The sequence below is a fragment of the Piliocolobus tephrosceles genome, chromosome 10, assembly GCF_002776525.5.
Source record: "Piliocolobus tephrosceles isolate RC106 chromosome 10, ASM277652v3, whole genome shotgun sequence".
Taxonomy (NCBI): Eukaryota; Metazoa; Chordata; class Mammalia; order Primates; family Cercopithecidae; genus Piliocolobus; species Piliocolobus tephrosceles.
Genome location: NC_045443.1, coordinates 108866961 through 108887364, shown reverse-complemented (window position 1 = coordinate 108887364; position 20404 = coordinate 108866961). Strand labels below are relative to the sequence as shown.

Genomic DNA, 20404 nt, shown 5'->3' with positions numbered 1-20404 from the left:
CCACATGTTCTCCTGAGCAAAAACATCCCAGATACACCAAAGACACATTAATAATTATAATAGTAGCATCAAATACTTAGTGAGCATATACAATGACCCAAGCACCATTTTAGGCACTTTACATGTAATCCATTTTTTTTCAGAGACAGGATCTTGCTATGTTGCCCAGGCTGGACTCAAACTCATGGGCTCAAGAGATCCTCCTGCCTCAGCCTCCTAAGTGGCTGGGACTACAGGCATGTGCCACCATGCCTGACTCATGTAATCCTTTTAATAACCCTATAAAGTAGGTGTTACTTGTACAGATGAGGAAACTGAGGCACAGTCAGATTAAGAATATGGTCAGTTGCTCAAAGGTCACAAGTAGAGACATACATACACAGTAATACATTCACAGAGACTCATTGCAATATTCAAACGGAAAGAGAGATATAGACACCTGGGCCTGTATATGTAGGTGTCAGGTGAAGTGAAAATTATGCTCGCAAGTTCAGGTTCATGGGTGGAGAGGGAAGTCACCCTGGAGCGACCTGTTATTATGTAAGGAATCATGAATCTCACCCCTTGGGATGCAGAGATCTGGAAAGAAGGCAGACCAATTCACATAATGAACCCACGGCTTTCTGGGAGAGCCAGGATGGAGATTGCTAATATAGGACAGAAGGGTAGGCTGGGGTGGCCTTGATGAAAGTCTCATCAAGAAATGACACCAGGACCCCAAAGAGGCACAAACCAGGAGGAAAGAGAAAGATGAATTGATTAATTAGGCCTAACACAAGAACCTCAGGGTTGATCACCAAAGACTGGCCCTTCACAGCATGTGGCTGGGGTGGGAAATCCCCCTAGAATCACCTGGCATGATTTGGAAACCAATGGCTGAGTATGAATGTTAAATTTTATCTTGGTATATGGCCCCACTGCAGTCCTGGTGATGATTGCCTATTGATATGTTGGCTGGCTCATACTCCTAAAAGTACCCAGTTTTGGGACTGAAAACCAGCAGGGGCATCACCATCCCTGGCATCCACCAAGCTGCTATGACCAGTGTTCAACAGCGACACCTGGTGGCATCCACAAAAACTGCATGCTGCTGTATTGCCTCAAACTCACTCTCCCCCACGTCCTTGCTGGTGCATCTGGCAATCAGAATGATCTTTGGTCTGAGGAAGTTTCTGGCATTCTTGAACAACTGGGGGTAAGGGAGGCCTTCAAAGGAAGATATTGGAACTCCTGGTAATAAAGGGTATATGGAAACTTGGGCTTGAAAAGTAAAGAACTGTAGTTGTATTTTTATCCTCAGCTGGTATAGCAGGTCATAGTGATTACACTCAGTGCATGCACAGAGACCCACACACATTCACACTCCCAGTTTCAAATGGATGCACGCAATCAACCACAAAGTGTCACCCACATGCTGAAACCCACAAACTCAGCCATTCCCGATCTTTCCCTCTGCCCTCCCTGCTCACTTCCCCGACCCCATCCTTACCCCACTGGGCCCCTGGGGAGAGCAGCAAGCCAGGCGGATGGAGCTGTTGACAGAGGCCAGCTGTTCCCGGAGACTTTCCACCTCCCGCTGGGCAGCCTCAGCTCGCTGGGGAGAAGGGGACAGCGTGGGCGAGAGGTGAGCATGGCCACCGCAGAGCCCACTCTGTACTTCCACCTTCTCCCTGCACTGTCTCAGGCAGGGTTGGGGAGGCAGACCTCCGAGGGCCTCTCAGGTCCTGCCCTCCTAGTCCCGGACCCTGTCCTGGAGCTATGAAGACCAGTCACAGAGCCCTGTCTGGGCTGGGGACAAGAAAGAGCAGCCTCTGAGGTTACTCCTGAGCTGAAAGGACAGGAAGAAATGCCCCTCTGAGGTTCTGGGTTCTCGTGGGGTGCGTGGGACCCCCAGGGAGTCAGAACATTCCTGCTCTATGAAGGCAGGGAGACAGAGGCTGTCTGGGTGGGACTGGCAGGTTTTCACGCATTTCTAGATACTTCTGTCTGCCACATTAATTTCAGGCCTGGCTAGTCCGAATGCAAGAGCTGTCCCAACTCTCATGCCACCTGGTATGGGCTGAGTTCCAGACACAGCATCTGCAGAGGTGCTTTCCCAGCCCACAGACTATTGCAGTCCCTGGGCAGGTCACTTCCTCTCCCTAGGTCTCAGTTTATTTTTATTTATTTATTTATTTATTTATTTATTTATTTATTTATTTATTTATGATGGAGTCTCACTCTGTCACTCAGGCTGGAGTGCAGTGGCACAATCTTGGCTCACTGCAGCCTCCCCCACCTGGGTTCACAAGATTTTCCTGTTCACAAGATTTTCCTGCCTCAGCCTCCCAAGTAGCTGGGATTACAGGTGCGCACCACTATACCCGGCTATTTTTTGTATTTTTAGTAGAGACAGGGTTTCACCATGTTGGCCAGGCTGGTGTTGAACTCCTGACCTCAGGTGATCCGCCTGCCTCAGCCTTCCAAAGTGCTGGGATTATAGGAGTGAGCCATCATGCCTGGCTCAGTTTCTCTTTTTGAAATGGGGGGCAATAAAAACATCTAACAAAAAGCGGTTTTGAGTGGTTAAAATCAGAATGCAACAGTTCACTAAACTGGGTCTATGGTAGATTTTTTTTTGTTTTTCTTTGAGACAGAGTCGCTCTGTCACCCAGGCTGGAGTGCAGTGGTGCAATAAGGGCTCACAGCAGCCTCCAACTCCCGGGTTCAATTAATTCTCCCATCTCAGGATCCTGAGTAATTGCAATTACATGTGGGTACCACCATGCCTGGTTAATTTTTGTAGTTTTAGTGGAGACAGGTTTTGCCATGTTGGCCAGGCTGGTCTTGAACTCCTGGGTTCAAGCAACCCACTTGCCTTGGCTTCCCAATGTGCTGGGATTACAGGCCTGAGCTACTGTGCCCAGCTGGTAGATTTCTTTCTTTTTCTTTCTTTCTTTCTTTCTTTCTTTTTTTTTTTTTTTAAGACAGAGTGTTGCTTTGTTGCTTAGGCTGGAGTGCAGTGGCACGATCTTGGCTCACTGCAACCTCCACCTCCTGGGTTCAAGCAATTCTCCTGCCTCAGCCTCCTGAGTAGCTGGGATTATAGGTGTGTGCCGCCAGGTTTGTCTAACTTTTGTATTTTTAGTAGAGATGGGGTTTTTCCATGTTGGCCAGGCCAGTCTCTAACTCCTGGGCTCAAGCAATCCATCCACCTCAGCCTGCCAAAAGTGCTGGGATTACAGGCATGAGCCACCACACCCAGCTGGTAGATCTCAACTCTTCAAAAATTTCTACCTGGAAGGAAGCACCCAAATGCTAATACATTTAACCTTGTGGCTTTGGAGAGAAATCTGGGCTTACATCCTGACTTTGCAGCTTTCTGGTTATGTGATCTTAGGCAAGAGGATTCATCTCCCCAGCCTCAGTTTCCCTATTAATAAAATGGGGATTTAAAGGCAACTATCTCATAGGGTTGTTCTGCAAATGAAGTGGTTTGGCCAAATGCAATTTGGTAGACATCTTCGCTTGGTGCCTGGCACATATAAATGCATCAATAATTGGCTAACTTTGTTAACATCATGAGGGTATATTACTGGAGCTATTACTTAGAGAATTGAAAGAGCTGTGGCTGTATTTTTACCTTTGGCTGGTAATGCAGGTCATAGTGATTATGTTTAACTCTATACTGACCTTGACAATCAGGATGCTATGCCCAATGTATGCATACTGAGACCCACACACATTCATGTTCACATATGAATTTATTATTTATTTATACGTATCTTGCCTTGTTCCAGAAATGGTTCAATTTTGTTTTAGGAAGAGTTTCCTGGTATGTGGGACTGTAAAGGAAGTACTTTTATCTTTCTGTATAGTTTGGGCTCTCTGAGCATATCTGATTGAAAGTTGAGATCTAGACTAAAGGACAAGCCTTGGAAATTCAACTCATGGCTGATCAGCTACTGAGAACCCCAGAGGTTTCCTTCCCTGGAGGTTTATGTGTTTAGACATCACGGGTGGGTGAGACCCATACCATGGAGACAGACCCTGAACAGTAAAGCTGGGTTTTAAAGCAATTAGTTGGGGCTAGGCATGGTGGCTCATGCCTGTAATTCCAGCACTGTGAGAGGATTGCTTGAGGCCATGAGTTTGAGACCAGCTTGGGCAACAGAGCAAGACCCCATCTCGACGACAACAACAAGAAGAAAAAATCATGGGTGTGGTGGTGTGAACCTGTAGTCCTTGCTACTTGGGAGGATCCCCTGAGCCCAGGAGTTTGAGGCTGCAGTGAGCTATGATCTTGCCACAGCACTCCGGTCTGGGTGACAGAGCTGGACCCTGTCTCTTGGAAAAGAAAAACAAAAAAAGTTACTAGTTGTGGCCAGGCGTGGTGGCTCACGCCTATAATCCCAGCACTTTGGGAGGCCGAGACGGGAGGATCACAAGGTCAGGAGATCGAGGCCATCCTGGCTAACACGGTGAAACCCTGTCTCTACTAAAAATACAAAAAATTAGCCGGGTACGGTGGCGGGCGCCTGTAGTCCCAGCTACACAGGAGGCTGAGGCAGGAGAATGGCGTGAACCCGGGAGGTGGAGCTTGCAGTGAGCCAAGATCACGCCACTGCACTCCAGCCTGGGCCACAGAGCCAGACTCCGTCTCAAAAATAAAAATAAAAATAAAAATAAAAATAAAAAAGTTACTAGTCTTATCTTCCCGTCAAGAGATGTGTTTCCATTCCAAAGGCTAAAAGCCAGGGTCCTTGTCTCTGTCCACATGACACTTGGGAGGTAGATTCTTTCCCTCCCTCTCTCAGAAGGTCCCTAGGTGACCACCTAGATTCAGAATTGGGGCAGTCCTCGCCTAGAGTACAAACTCAAGCACATGTGAGATGACAGCTGGTTCTCTTTTTCTCACCCCAGGAGTAAGAATCGGGGCAAACTGGTGTGGTTATTATCCTGTGAGTAATGATATGGATCTGCTGTACCCCAGCATCCTCATTAAAATAGTACTAATAAATATAGAGATTAAAAACCTAATATAGTGACATTTATTTTCTTCTCCATACGTCTCTATAATATGTGGGTTTTAGTTTTGGACTTAGGAGAAACATTATGAGAAATGCTTCCTATGCTTCCTATTCCAAGTACTATAAGATCGTTTATTTTATTATTTATTTATTTATTTTTTTGAGATAGGGTCTCACTCTGTCATCCAGGCTGGAATGCAGTAGCATGATCATAGCTCATTGCAGCCTCCATCTCCCTAGGCTCAGGTGATCCTCCCATCTCAGCCTCCTGAGTGGCTAGGACTACAGGCGTACACCACCACGCCTGGCTAATTTTTAAATTTTTTGTAGATATGGGGTCTCCCTATGTTTCCCAGGCTGGTTTCAAACTCCTGGGCTCAAGTGATCATCCCACCTTGGCCTCCCAAAGTGTTGGGAGTAGAGGCATGAGCCATTGTGCGCAGCCTTGCCTGTTCTTATAAAGTTTTATTGGAATACAGCCATGCTCATTCACTTACATATTGTCTATACTTTCATGCTATAATGGCAAAGTTGAAAATCTGTGTCAGAGACTGTATGGATTGCACAGCTGAAAATATTCACTCTCTCTTTACAGAAAGTTTGCCCTCCCCTGGGTTAGACGATGGGGCACTCTGCCGAGGAACACCACATAGCTGTAAAACAGAGGAGGAGCTGCTTTTTATACTGATATGGAAGGAGCTCAAAGACACAGACAGGGAAAAAGTAAGGTTCACAATGGTATACATAGTATATTATTATTTTGTTTTTAAAAGGGGTGGCTGGGCACAGTGGCTCACACCTCTAATCCCAGTGCTTTGGGAGGCCGAGGAGGGTGGACTGCTTGAGCTCAAGAGTTTGAGATCAGCCTGCACAACATGGCAAAACCGTATCTCTACGAAACATATACAAATTAGCCGGGTGTGGTGGTGCGTACCTGTAGTCCCAGCTACTTGGGGGGCTGAGGCAGAAGGATTGCTTGAGCCCCAGAGGTTGAGGCTGCAGTGAGCTGTGATCGCAGCAATGCACTCTAGCCTGGATGACAAAGTGATATCCTGTCTCAACAAAAAGGGGGCACTGGTTAAAATAGATATATTCTGGGCAACATGGTAAACCCTTGTCTCTACAAAAAAATACAAAAAATTAGCACAGCATGGTGGTGCAAGCCTCTGTTCCCAGATAACTGGCTACCCGGGAGGCTGAGGTGGGAGGATCACCTGAGCCGGGGAGGTCAAGGCTACAGTGAGCCGTGATTGTGCCACTGCACTCCAGCCTGGGCGACAGAGTATGACCCTGTCCCCCTTGCCCCCCGAAAAAAGATATATTCGTGGGCTTGTGAATGGATTGACTATCTCTGGAAGGAGAACCCAGGGGCTGGTAAGAGAGGCTGCTGTAGGGGAGAACTGGGAGGAGAGCTGGACTTTCCAAGACAGGCCCTTGTGTAGCTTCTTGAGTTCTGAACTACATGAATGCATTAACTATTCAAAAAATCACACTAAAAAGGCTATGTAGCCTATACAAAATGGGGCTCACTTAAGGGTCATTTCAGAAAAATATGCTGGACCTAAGCCCAGGGAAGCCACTGCGGTCACCACCACCACTGTGACCTGGCCCTGTCTTTGGCCTTCCTGACCCTCCTAGGGGACACTGCTTCTATAGGGGTAGGGGCTCACAGAGTCTCAGCACTTCCAGCCCAGGCCTGCACCTTCTGGTGGCTTCCCAGGGACATAGAATCAACCCTTTTATCCAAGTCTCCTCTGCAGGAGGGAGCGCCCCCACCCTGTGCCCACAGAGCCACACCTCCGGCCTCTGCCCCTGCTGAGCCTTCTACCTGGCTGCCCTCCCTCAGGGAACAGCATCAGGACTCTGAAACCCAGCTGCAAAGTGTCTTCCAAGAGGCCCCTCGTAACTGCCCCTGGGGAAGGTGACCTTCCCTGAGGGCCCGCAGGCCTGGGGCAGGGGGGTATCTTCTCCCGCCCCACAGACAGGAAGATGGGCCTAGGGACAGAGGGCTCGAGGCCCTGCTGGCCTCTCCTGGCCATGTCTCTGGCTGGTGGCACTGCAGGGAGCTGGGGGACAGATGTGGTGGACACGCAAGACTCTGGGCTGGAACCCCCTGGCTGTGGTCGCCCTTCTTTTAAAGTCCTGCTTGACTCTGCCCACCAGATGGCAGCACCTCTGAGCTGGAGGAAGGCAGGATGCAGGAGCCTCACTTAGAATCCGTGCCTAGATACGCTGTCATTCATTCTTTGGGCCTTAGCTCCACATCCTTTCCTCTCGGATGTCTTCCTGGACTCCTGCAGTCTGGGTCAGGGGCCCCTTCCTGCCCGTTGCTGCTTGGAGCACTCTATTTCCAAGTGTGTCTGTCTGCATTCCCTATCCCAACCCCCACCCCGGGCCCTCCCTGGGAGCTCGGAGAGGGCAGGGCCTGGGGCCCAGACTCCTCCTGGCTCCCTCACTTGGCATGCACAGGACCCACAGTTGAATAAACATTGACGAAGCTCCGTCCCTTCCTCCTTGTCTGGCCCGAGACCCCCACCCCAGGCAGAGGGAACCTTTGGCACCCACGGGCGGGCGGGAACTGCGCCTCCTCACCTGATTAGCTTTCTCCAGGTTGGTCATGATCAGGCCGACTTCATCTGCCCTGAGACACAAAGATGAGGCCCTGAGGAAGGGCTTCCAGCGGGCTCCGGGCCTCCGCCCCTCCTGACACCCCCAGCCCCTGCCTGAGCCCAGGGGAGGGCTAAAGGCACTCCCTTCCAGCCTTGCTACAGGAGAGAAATTGGGCTGGGGAGAAAAGAGCCTAGGCTGTGAGGAAAAGGGAGTAGGGCGTCAGCACTGCACCTGTTCCAGGCAGTCTGGCCTCCCCGCTCCCCCAGGGGCCCGCTCTGAACTCCACCTCCAGGCCTTTGTCCTGGTGGTGCCTGGAATGCCCTTCCTCAAGAAAACGGCCCTCGCTCGGCTTTAAAACCCTGATCACAGTGTTCTCCTGGGAGGCCGCCCTGCACTGTCCCCAGTGGTCACTTGTTTATTGCGCTGCCCAGCCCCCTCCAGACTGCCAGTATGGAGGGGCTTGGGAGAGGTGTCCCCTCTGTTAGCAGGGGATGGGAGACGCGGGGGGCATGTGGGGAGCACTTGGTGACTCAAGGCCACACACGTGCTTCATGCATGCTTAGGGCCTTCCTTGGCTCAAGCCGTTCCTGCTGCCTGGAGCACCCTTCCCTGCTTTCTTCACATGGTCTTCTCTTCATTCTGAAAGCCACCTCCTCCAGGGAGTTCTCCCTGACTACCCTGGAAAAAGGACCCACTCCTTCTTGTCATTCTCTTTTCCTGTCCCCAGTTCTTCCCTTTGTAGCATTTGCCATGTGCCAAGAACAGTGCTGGGCATACAGAAAGTGCTCAATATGTGTGAATGAACAAATGTATCACTGCACATCAGTTTTTGTCTCCTCTCCTTGACTGAGGACAGGGTCATGTTCTCATGTTTCCTCCAAGGACGCAGAACAGCACTGGATAAACAGTAGGTGCTCAATAAGTGTTTGCGGAAGGAATGATTTCTTAAAGCCTAAATAAACGCTTGAGTCCAGAGTAATTTAGGTGAATGCCTCTCAGCCCTGAGGATTGGAGTGTGGAGCTGGGGAGCGGGGACAGTCCCAGGGGGCCAGGGCAAAGGGGCAGGCCCCCACCAAGCAGCCCCTTGCTCGGCCCAGGTCCCAGAACATTATTTATGGCTGTGGTGTGCAAGTGGCATAGCAAATGACAGCAGTGTGCCTTTGGGGGTGAGGAGCAGAGGTGCTTAATGAAATGGGGGCCTCCAGCAGAGAGTCAGAGGAAGGAGAAGAGTCAGAAAGAGGAGGCATGTCTGAAAGGTCAGAGGGAAGAGGCATGTCTGGAGGGACAGAGGGAGGATGTAAGTCCTGGAGGATCAGAAGGCGGAGGCAAGTACTGGAGGGTCCGAAGAAGGAGGCCTGACTGGGAGGGTCCGAGGGAGGAGGTACACCTCAGCAGGGCTCACTTACTTGGATGCCGCCTCCTCGTCGTATTTCCGCCGCAGCTCTAGCAGCTCTGCCTGCGTAGCCTTTAGCGCTGGGAGAAAGCAGAGGCAGGGTAAGGCCCCACCTCCAAGTGGGAAGGGGCTGGGTCTCCCAGGGAGGTGGAGCCCACTCCCTCTATGAAGCCCAGCAGGCAGAATGAGAGCTCGGGTAGAGAGGGAGACCTTCCTCTCAGTCAGAATTGGTGACAGGCAATGAGTTTCCTGACCCTAGAGGGGCTCAGGCTGGTGAGAAGGACGTGCCGTGGCTGGGGTGGGCAGTGCAGGGCGGATGAGGTACTCTCCATGGGCCTAGAAGCTCAGGGGACTGAGGCCAGGGTTGAGGGGTGGAGGCGTGGTGCTGTCTGCCCCATGACCTGGGGTATAAGCCCCCCAACACCCTTAAATCACTTCAGGACCTGGGCAGGGCCGTCCATCCATGTGCTCAACCACCCTGCGGTTCCAACCTGGCAGGCCGGAGGACAGGGAAGATCCACACAATGAACAGATTCATGTGTTACAATGAATGAGTGTTTTGGGTACAACTCCAGATTTCTAATTTCTCTGGGCAAATGGAAGGGCCTGGCCACAGGGGACCATATGGCAGCGCCCAGCTGGTGCTAAGCAGTGGCTGTCTCTTTAGATGAGGCCTCATTCCTCCAGTTGGCCCCAGACCTCACCCCTCCCCAATACCTCCCCTAAGTCAGCGGCTTGGCAGTGTTTTGGCCCCTGCAGGGGTTGTATTAAATTAATTAATTAATTAGAGACAGGGTCTTGCCATGTTGCCCAGGCCAGTCTCGAACTCTGGGGCTCAAGCAGTCTTCCCACTTCAGCCTCCCAAAGTGCCGGGATTACAAGTGTGAGCCACCACACTTGGCCACCACCTGAATTAACTCTGTCTCAAATCCTCTTTCCACAGCAATGTAGCCTCTGGGACACAGAGGCTTGGACCCCCACTGGGTAAGATTATTCTTCCCAAATTCCCATTTTGCCCTCTTGATTCTAAAACACCCGGATGTGGCAGACCCCAAGCCATGACCCCTCGTTGACAGCATTACCGTCCCCTCCCAGTCCTCTCTCTGGGCCACATGGTGCTGACACATACCTGAATGTAGGACTTTGATTTTCTCCTCTGCCTCCCCCAGTCTGGCCGCCAAAGTGATCTGTACTTCTTGAAGGCCCCTGCGAAGAGACGAGGCCTGCTTGTGCTGGCTGTAGGGACAGGCCTTGCCTGGGGCCCCCGAGTCAAGCCCCATCTTGCTTCCTACCCCTTGCCCACTCCCTGTAACCTGCACCTCTGTCTTTCTGCAAGTCCTTAGACACGACATTCAGGCACCTGGCTGTCCTGCTGCTCCACTGCCTATGTGGGCCCTGTCATGGTTCTGCCAGGATTTTTAGGGGCAAAAATTTACAGTAGCAAGCAACCTCTCCGGTCCTCAGTTTCCTTATTTTTAAAATGGGGTTTCTGATAGGGTCTGCCTCAGGGGGTGCTGTGAAGCATGCTCATTGGTGTGCCCAGCCCCCAGTAGTTCCTCAATATTGTGAATTACTGATACGGTCCTGGGGGAGTGCCATTTCCTCTGTTTTCTTTTTTTTTGAGATGGAGTCTCCCTCTGTCGCCCAGGCTGGAGTGCAGTGACCCGATCTCGGCTCACTGCAACCTCCGCCTCTCAGGTTCGAGCAATTCTCCCACCTAAGCCTCCTGCATACCTGAGATTGCAGGCATGCACCACCACACACAGCTTAATTTTTGTAATTTAGTAGAGACAGGGTTTCACCACGTTGGTCAGGCTGGTCTCAAACTGCCGACCTCAAGTGATCCGCCTACCTCAGCCTCCCAAAGTGCTGGGATTACAGGCATGAGCCACTGCGCCCGGCCCATTTTCTTTTTTTTAAAGATAGGTTCTTGCTCCGTTTCCCAGGCTGGAGTGCAGTGGTGCAATCATAGCTCACTACAGCCTCAACCACCTGGGCTCAAGTGATCCTCTGCTCTGCCTCCGCCTTACATGTAGCTGGGACTATAGGTGCATGCCACCATGCTTGGCTAATTAAAAAAAATATATATTTATATATATATAATGTATATATATACATAAATTTTTTTGTGTGGCTGGGCACAGGGACTCACACCTGTAATCCCAACACTTTGGGAGGCCAAGGCGGGAGGATCTCTTGAGGTCAGGATTTTGAGACTATCCTGGCCAACATGGTGAAATCCTGTCTCTGCTAAAAATACAAAAATTAGCCAGGTGTGGTAGTGCACACCTGTAATACCAGCTACTCGGGAGGCTGAGGCAGGATAATTGCTTAAACCCGGAAGGCGGAGGTTGCAGTGAGCCAAGATTGCACCCTGCACTCCAGCTCTGTAGCCCAGGCTGGTCTTGAACTCTTGGCCTCAAGCAATCCTCCTACCTTGGCTTCCCAAAGTGCCGGGATTACAGACTGCAGTGGGCTGTAATTGTGCCATTGCACTCCAGCCTGAGTGACAGAGCAAGATCCCGTCTCTAAAACAGTCTAATTATTGTAAAATAAAATTTTAAAATATTGCAGCACCAACTCCTGCTCTACCAATTTTGTACCTGGCAGTTCCCATAACTGCATAAGCTAAGTCCTAGAAGTACATGTCTTAATCATTAAAAAAATCCAACCAGTTCTGTTTCTCTAGAGAATGCTGAGGAATGGACCACCCTTAGCCTCATTTACCGGGGGGGGGGAAATGGGGGCTAAGGGGATGTGTGACTTGCCCAGGGCTGGCCACTGAGTTCCTGCAGTGGAGCTTGAACCCAGACCCAGCTGGAGTCCAAAGCCTTCGGCCCTTCCTCATCCTGGTCTCCAGCCTGCATCTGGATTCTGGCAGGAGACTTTCCCTGTCCATGACCCAGCCAGGTAGGGCAGCAGGAGACCTGCCCGTTCCTTCCTCCCTCCCAACCACCCTCCCTTCCTCACTTTTGTTTTTCCGCCTCATTTCTCTGCAGCAAGGTTTCTGTCAGGAGGGCTTTCCCGGGAATGCCTGGGAGGCGGCTTCCCTCGGTCAGCGTGGGCCCGGCAGGCGACGTCCCCTCTCTCTGCTCTGCAGGGAGAAAAAGAGGGAAAACCCCCGTTGCCAAGAGAGCACCGTGACAGCCAGAGCGGCTTTCTGTAAACTGGATCGATCACCGATGGCGATCAATTTCCCAAACTCGGGCCTTGGAGAGAGTGCAGCTGTGGGGCCTATGGGCCCCATGTCCTCAGCACACAGGTCATTTCCACTGTGACACCAGTGTCAGTACACGCAGAGCTTCTTTTGCCTGCTCATACCTCCGGGGCCTGCTTTTTTTTTTTGAGACGGAGTCTCGCTCTGTGGCCCAGGCTGGAGTGCAGTGGCCGGATCTCAGCTCACTGCAAGCTCCGCCTGCCGGGTTGACGCCATTCTCCTGCCTCAGCCTCCCGAGTAGCTGGGATTACAGGCGCCCGCCACCTCGCCCGGCTAGTTTTTTTTGTATTTTTTTAGTAGAGACGGGGTTTCACGGTGTTAGCCAGGATGGTCTCGATCTCCTGACCTCGTGATCCGCCCATCTCGGCCTCCCAAAGTGCTGGGATTACAGGCTTGAGCCACCGCGCCCGGCCGGGCCTGCTTTATTATACTTTTAAAATTGTGGTAAAGTATACATCACATAAAACTCACTTTTTTTTTTTTTGAGACGGAGTCTCACTCTGTTGCCCAGGCTGGACTGCAAGTGCAGTGGCGTGATCTCAGCTCACTGCAACCTCTGCCTCCTGGGTTCAAGCAATTCTCGTGCCTCAGTCTCCCGAGTACCTGGATTATATGTGCCCGCCACCATGCTCGACAAAGTTTTGTATGTTTAGCAGAGATGGGGTTTTACCATGTTGTTCAGGCTGGTCTTGAGCTCTTGACCTCAAGTGATCTGCCCATCTTGGCCTCCCAAAGTGCTGGGATTACAGGTGTGAGCCAACGCGGTCGGCCAAAATTCACTATTTTAAGCACCATTTTACAATGACATTTAGTATATTCACAATTTTGTGAAGCCATCACCACTAGTTTCAGAACACTGTCACTGCCCCAAAAGGAAACCCCTCGTACCCATTAAACAACTCAACCAATCTCCTTTCTGTCTCTACGGATTTGCCTCTTTTGACATTTCACACCAACAGAATCGTACATTATGTGCCCTTCCCTGTCTGGCACCTTCCACTCAGTACTATGTTTTCTTTTCATTTATCTATTTTTTGAGACGGAGTCTTGCTCTGTCGCCCAGGCTGGAGTGCAGTGGTGCAATCTTGGCTCACTGCAACCCTCACCTCCCAGTTTCAGGCGATTCTCCTGCCTAAGCCTCCCAAGTAGCTGGGATTACAGGTGTGAGCCACCACACCAGGCAAATTTTTGTATTTTTAGTAGAGACGGGGTTTCACCATGTTGGTCAGGCTGGTCTCGAACTCCTGACTTTGTGATCCACCCGCCTCGGCCTCCCAAAGTGCTGGGATTACAGGCGTGAGCCACCACACCTGGCCAGCACCATGTTTTCAAAGTTCATCCATGTTATAGCATGGATCAGTGCTTCCTTCCTTTTCATGGCCGAGTAACATTCCACTCTATGGATATTTTGTTTGTCCATTCAGCTGTTGAAAGCCACTTGAGTTGTTTCTGCTTTTGCTGTTATAAGTAACGCTGCCATGTACATTTGTGTACACTGTTTTGAGCCCGTGTTTTCAGTTCTCTGGGGTCCACACCTAGCTGTGGTGCTTCCGGGTCATGTGGTGAGCCTGTGTTTTACTTAGTGAAGGACTGCCAGACTATTTTCCCCTCCCTGCTGTGGGGGGCGCACATGTGGACGCTCAGCCATCACTGGCCTCACCTGCATCACGTCCGCCCTGGCAGGCCCTGTGGGGGCTCATCCCAGGGCTTGGTGGGTGCTTTTGGTGCTGAATTCATCACAGGGGCAGAGGGTGCTTTGGGGCTGGCCATGGAGGGTGGGAACCTGAACGGGTCTCTTGACTTCTCTCTCCACCTGCCACACTATATGTCTTACTAATTTGTTCACTGACAGTCTCCCTTTCCAGAAGATCATTACCACAAGGGCAGGATTTTTCTCTTTTACTCCCAACTGCGTTTCCAGTGCCAGGCTCAATATACACCCAGGAATTAGACGGTTACCAAAGGCCTTCACCTGCCCAGTTCCCTGCCCCAGCCACCCCCCAACAAGGCTGGCCGAGTTTGGCTCTGAAGATCTGCAGCCTGGTTGTTTATTGTAGATGCGCTGAGAAGGCCTTATCAGTACCTTTGGGGCTGAGGAGCTCGGGGTTCCTCTTCCACGAAGTGTGGAGGTCTCGCTGGGGCTGCCCGCTGGGGTCAAAGCTGGGGGGCTGCAGTCTGTCGTCTAGGCCGCGCGCCGCCTCAAACACAGGCACGGGGTCTGTGCAGGGAGAGAAAGACAGGGATGATGAGGGCCTGATGGATGGGGACACCTGGACTGTGGCTGCAGGGCCTGGCAGGCCCCACAGGAGCCACTGGAGTCGCCCTGCTGGCTTACAGGAAATAGCATGGACTTTCTGCTCTACGAGGGAGCAGGCTCGTCCAGGCACTTATTTAGGGCAGCATCTGCTCTCTCCAGGGTGTGGGTGTCCTGTCCGGCTGGGAATAATACTAACAATAATAATAGTTGGCCAGGCCGGGTGCGGTGGCTCATGCCTGTAATCCTAGCACTTAGGGAGGCTAAGGTGGGTGGATCATTTGAGGTCAGGAGTTCGAGACCAGCCTGACCAACATGGTGAAACCCTGTCTCTGCTAAAACACAAAAAAATTAGCCAGGCGTGGTGACTCATGCTTGTAGTCCCAGCTACTCCGGAAGCTGAAGCAGGAGAATCGCTTGAACCTGGGAGGTGGAGATTGCAGTAAGCTGAGATCACGCCACTGTCCTCCAGCCTGGGTGATAGAGCAAGACTCCGTCTCAAAAAAAAGGTTGGCTGAGTGCAGTGGCTAACGCCTGTAATCCCAGCAATTTGGGAGGCCGAGGTGGGAGGCTCACTTGAACCCAGCAGTTCAAGACCAGCCTGGGCAGCATGACAAAATCTAGGCTCTGCAAAAAAATTTAAAAAATAGTCTGGGCGGCCAGGCGCAGTGGCTCAAGCCTGTAATCCCAGCACTTTGGGAGGCCGAGACGGGCGGATCACGAGGTCAGGAGATCGAGACCATCCTGGCTAATACGGTGAAACCCCGTCTCTACTAAAAAATACAAAGAACTAGCCGGGTGAGGTGGTGGGTGCCTGTAGTCCCAGCTACTCGGAAGGCTGAGGCAGGAGAATGGCGTCAACCCGGCAGGCGGAGCTTGCAGTGAGCTGAGATCCGGCCACTGCACTCTAGCCTGGGCGACAGAGCGAGACTCCGTCTTAAAAAAAAAAGAAGAAGAAGAAGAAAAAAAAAAACCAGTCTGGGCTCAGTGGCTCATACCTGTAATCCCAGCACTTTGGGAGGCCGTGGCGGGTAGATCACCTGAGGTCAGGAGTTCGAGACCAACCTGACCAATATGGTGAAACCCCGTTGCTACTAAAAATACAAAAATTAGCTGGGTATGGTGGTGGGCCCCTGTAATCTCAGTTACTCGGGAGGCTGAAGCAGGAGAATCACTTGAACCCGGAGGCAGAGGTTGCAGTGAGCCAAGATGGTGCCACTGCACTCCACCCCGGGGAACAGAGAAAGGCGCCACCACAAAAAAAAAAAAAAAAAAAAAAAAATTAGCTGGGCATGGTGGCACATGCTTGTAGTCCCAGTTACCCAGGAGGCTGAGGTGGGAGGATCACTTGAGCCTGGGAGGTCGAGGCTGCAGAGATTGCATCACTATACCACAGCCTCAGCAACAGAGTGAGAGTCTGTTCAAGTGATCCTGCCTCAGCCTCCCGAGTAGCTGGGATCAAGGGTGTACACCACCATGCCCAGCTAATTTTTGTATTTTTTTGTATTTTTTTGTAGACACAGCTCTCACCATGTTGCCCTGGCTTCATTGCATTTTCTTGATTTTATGATGCCATCTGTGGCACTTTGAAACTGTGCCTTGCAGACCTCCAACTACAGCGAGGGGCACTGAGCAAGGATCTGGCTGCTGCTCTGAGACCGTCGCTCTGAGGCCAACCTTCTCATGGCCTCCACCTACGTGCCTGTGTGCAGCGGGGATACCGAGGCGGGACTGCTCTGAGGGCTGACTTTGGAGTGACGACTCCCCCATGGCCTCATCCAGCACTTCCGTAGGCTGTGTGGGGGTCTAGATGCTCCCAGGCGGCCGCCCCACCTCTTCACGAGCTCTCCCAGCCTCCCCGCTCCCTGTATTCCTATTTTGCACCAACATCCTCGCCCATGTAATTCTTGGTGTGCTTCTCAGTGGACCTGGTGACACCATCATTTGTGACACACGTTGTTGGTTAACAGCTTTTTCGGGGGGCAAAACACACATCTCGATGTAAGATGTCCACCAATTCCCCAATCACTCAAAGGTGAGGAACGCACAGGTCCTTCTGCCTGGAGTTCGGTTCCCTCTCCCAGCCCTTCACGCTGCAAGTACATCTGCTTCCTTATACTCTGGAGTCCTGCCTCACTTCTTCCAGGACTCTTTCCCCAAGTCCCGATCTAGGGCAGGGACTAAGAAACGTGGATCATCTCAGAGGTGTGTTGGCACCTTCCAGGCTACAAAGCCCATGCACGGGACTGGCTTCCCAGCATCCTCACGGCATCCCCTGGAGGCTGGCTTGGATCCAGTGCATTTTCACAGATGAGGAAACTGAGGCTCAGAGAAACCAGGTGACTTGCTGAAGGGTAGATGTGAGACTCGAACCTGGGTCTCTTGCTTTGATACCACAAAGGCCTCCTGTCCTAGTGCCTGCTCTTGCCAGCCCTAGCAGGTGCAGATGGTGTCCACGGCACCCAGGAAAGCCAGGGTCCTGGACATAGACCAAGGGGCCTAGTCTGGTTCAGTTCTTTCTAATGCATGGAAGCCCTGTCTCTTCCTGGTCCCTCCCCCAGAATTTTCTTTTTTCCTTTTTTCTTTTTTGGAGACAGAGTCTGGCTCTGTTTGCCCAGGCTGGAGTGCAGCGGTGTGATCTCAGCTCACTGCAATCTCTGCCTCCCGTGTTCAAGCTATTCTCCTGACTCAGCCTCCCGAGGAACTGGGATTCCAGGTGTGTGCCACCACACCTGGGTAATTTTTGTATTTATTTATTTTTTTTGAGATGGAGTCTTGCGCTGTTGCCCAGGCTGGAGTGCAGTGGCATGATTTTGGCTCACTGCAACCTCTGCCTCCTGGGTTCAAGCGACTCTCCTGCTTCAGCCTCCTGAGTAGCTGGGATTACAGATGCGCGCCATCACACCCAGCTAATTTTTATATTTTTGGTAGAGATGGGGTTTCACCATGTTGGCCAGGCTGGTCTTGAACTCCTGACCTCAGGTGATCCACCCACCTTGGCCTCTGAAAGTGCCGGGATTACACGCATGAGCTACTGCGCCCGGCCAAATTTTTGTATTTTTAATAGAGTTGGGGTTTCACCATGTTGGTCAGGCTGGTCTCGAACTCAGTTGATCTGCCTGCCTTGGCCTCCCAAAGTGCTGGGATTACAGGCGTGAGTTATCATGCCTGGCCCCTCCCGCAGATTTTTCTGCCAGCATCTGCTTGGCCCTTGCTCTCTGCTGGGAAGCAGAGAGATTAAGAGCGTGGACCTCAAGGTTAGATATCCCTGGAGTCTGCTAATCTATACTTGCTTCTTGGGATTGCTGTGTGACTTTGGAAAGTGACTGTACCTCTCTGTGCCTCACCATAAATGTAGCAACCTCATGGGCTTGTGGTAAGGATCCATGTAAAATGTTCCACATGGCACCAGACACTTGGTCAGCTCAGAGTAAACAGAAGCCCTCACTTCTTTCTGAGCTCCAGTCACATTGGCTTCTTCTTACTTCCCACCTCAGACCCTTTGCACGGGATCCTTACCAGGAACACTCTCCCCTGAGCAACGCCTTTCAGCTAGTTAACACTTACTTGCCTTCCATAGTGCAACTCAAATGCCACTTCTTCCAGGAAGCCCTCCACTAACCTGTACTCTGATATGAGCTGCCTGCACCTTTCCTTCACGGCACCCACTGCAGTTCTAACGCACGTTTATTTGCAGGTTCACCTAATTAACACCCACTGGACTGCAAACTCCACAAGGGAAGGCCAGACTGCATCTGTTTTTGCACCCTCTCCCACCCCCACCCTGCTGGAATTCTTGTACCTACCATGAAGTGTGACCCACAGTCCAACCCAATAAATATCTGCTGATGGAAGAAACGGGGCAGTGCCTGTACATGGGGCCTTCAGGTCTGGCTGGAACAAGGAGGCTTCCCTGTTTTACTCTGCTGTGGCCAGTTTGTTTAGGTGGCGGGGGCTCGGACAATGGGCGTCCATGCCGAGGTAAGCAGGTGCGCAGGAAGGCAGTGGTGGCTGTCGTCTGCTGGCAGCCCCCACGCCCCGTCATTAGGCAGGGCCTGCGCAGCAGGGTATGCCATTATGTCTCCCCGGGCTGATGTAATTATACATTGACATAATTAACCCAGCAAGCGCATTAGGCAGGCCAGCTAAAAATTCATCTATAATTATTTGTTGTGTGCATGCTAATGAGTCCATCTGCACTGCCTTTGTACAACACGAACAAATTAATTTACAAGTCTGGATTTTTTAATAAGTTCAAGGAAACGCTTCCTATTGTGTCCTGGTTTTTGAGAAAAGAGGAAAAAAGGCGACGAGCACTCGCCGGGGTCAGGGAAGTTAGACAAACACAAGACGGTGTGGTGCCAAGCGGACCACGCAGGGCCACGGAGGGCTTGCTCTGCTTCCAAGGAAGGGGAGGATCCGGCTCGTGGCCCAGGGCCTCTGCTGGCCATGAGCCCATTGAACCAAACGACTATACTTGGTGAAAAAGGATGTCTGTCACTCACCCTGTTCTCAGGGATTAGGTATTGATGTTTCATTCTACTCTGAGGCCCTGTGGGTCATTCCTTGCTGGCTGTGTGCTCTGTCTTGGGGAGGCTGGCCTTAGGTGGCTCCCCAGAGAGGCTGGTGGGAACAGGGTCTGGCTGGACCTTTGATTCAGGTCCATAGATTTCAAAGCTCTGTCTTTTTGCCTTCCTTTGCAGGTACCGTGTAAAACAGTCATTAAGTTCACAGAGTCCAAAGTCCAGCTCAGGGTCCAGATCCCATGGGGCCTGGAGCCTCTGTTTCTCTACTTATAAACTGGAAACTTCCTAATTCCCAGGAATTATTATTACTGTTATTATTTAGAGACAAGGTCTTGCTGTGTTGCCCAGGCTGGAGTGCCGTGGCTCGATCTAGGCTCACTGCAACCTCTGCCTCCTGGGTTCAAGCGATTCTCCTGCCTTAGCCTTCTGAGTAGCTGGGACTACAGCTACCACCATGCCAGGCTAATTTTTGTATTTTCAGTAGAGATGGGGTTTCACCATGTTGGCTAGGCTGGTCTCAAACTCCCAATCTCAGGTGATCCGCCCACCTCGACCTCCCAATGTGCTAGAATTACAGGCATGAGCCACTGCGCCCAACCACTAATTTTTTAATTTTTGTAGAGATGGGGTCTTGCTATGTTGCCCAGACTGGTCTTAAATCCCTTCCTAAAGTGATCCTCCTGCCTTGGCTTCCCAAAGTGCCAGGATTACAGGTGTGAGCCACCACACCTGGTCTTCCCAGGAATTCTTATTGGGAAGATTTTGAAAAGATACTGAGAGAGGCAGTAGTGATTTAAGGATCGGGTGTCAGCTCCTACTGCAATCGGCCAAGCTAACCTCTTGGAGCCTCTGTTTCCTCATTTGTAAAATGGGGGTGCATGTCTAGGGTGGTTAAGGACTGGGGGAGAGAAGGTGTGCAGAGAATTGCAGACCCAGGCACAGGGTGGCGCTTGCTAAGTGTTATCTGCTTTCATCACCCCTAGACAAGGCAGCACACCAGGCGCTGGCATTCTGGGCACTGGCTGTCTGGGCAGAGATGCTCTGTGGAACTCGGGATAGGGTATGGCTTCACCTGTTTGCATCAGTCCCCCAGAGACCCAGAATCTAATAGTCCTGCTTTGAGCTAACTCTACTCTGGGACCCAAATATTTAAACTTAGAAAGTCACACTGGGGAAGGATCTATCAGATCAATCTGTCCAACATCCCTTCCACCCCAGGACACAGTGGGGTCTGATGTTATCCCTGAAATCTGCTGGAGAGTTGGTGGCAGAGGCTGAGATGGGTCCTTAGACCTTTTCCTCTCACACTGTGCTGTCCCGGATTCCCCAACTTGAGGGAGAAGGTGGCAGTAATATCCAGATGCCTTGGCCAAAGTCGGGCTGCAATGGAGTCCT

At 51.4% G+C, this 20404-nt stretch overlaps 1 protein-coding gene across 1 annotated transcript in view; it reads right to left on the bottom strand.

Annotated features, from left to right (window-relative positions):
• The window catches only part of CUX2 (cut like homeobox 2), a 316937-nt gene that overhangs the window by 41574 nt on the left and 254959 nt on the right, over positions 1 to 20404 (bottom strand). The window contains exons 5-10 of the mRNA XM_026449647.1: positions 14313 to 14447; positions 11983 to 12106; positions 10142 to 10218; positions 9026 to 9092; positions 7602 to 7650; positions 1490 to 1594 (exon numbers count right to left, since the gene is read on the bottom strand). Of these exons, the coding sequence (XP_026305432.1) occupies positions 1490 to 1594; positions 7602 to 7650; positions 9026 to 9092; positions 10142 to 10218; positions 11983 to 12106; positions 14313 to 14447 (557 nt within the window). The remainder of the gene's footprint in view (positions 1 to 1489; positions 1595 to 7601; positions 7651 to 9025; positions 9093 to 10141; positions 10219 to 11982; positions 12107 to 14312; positions 14448 to 20404) is intronic.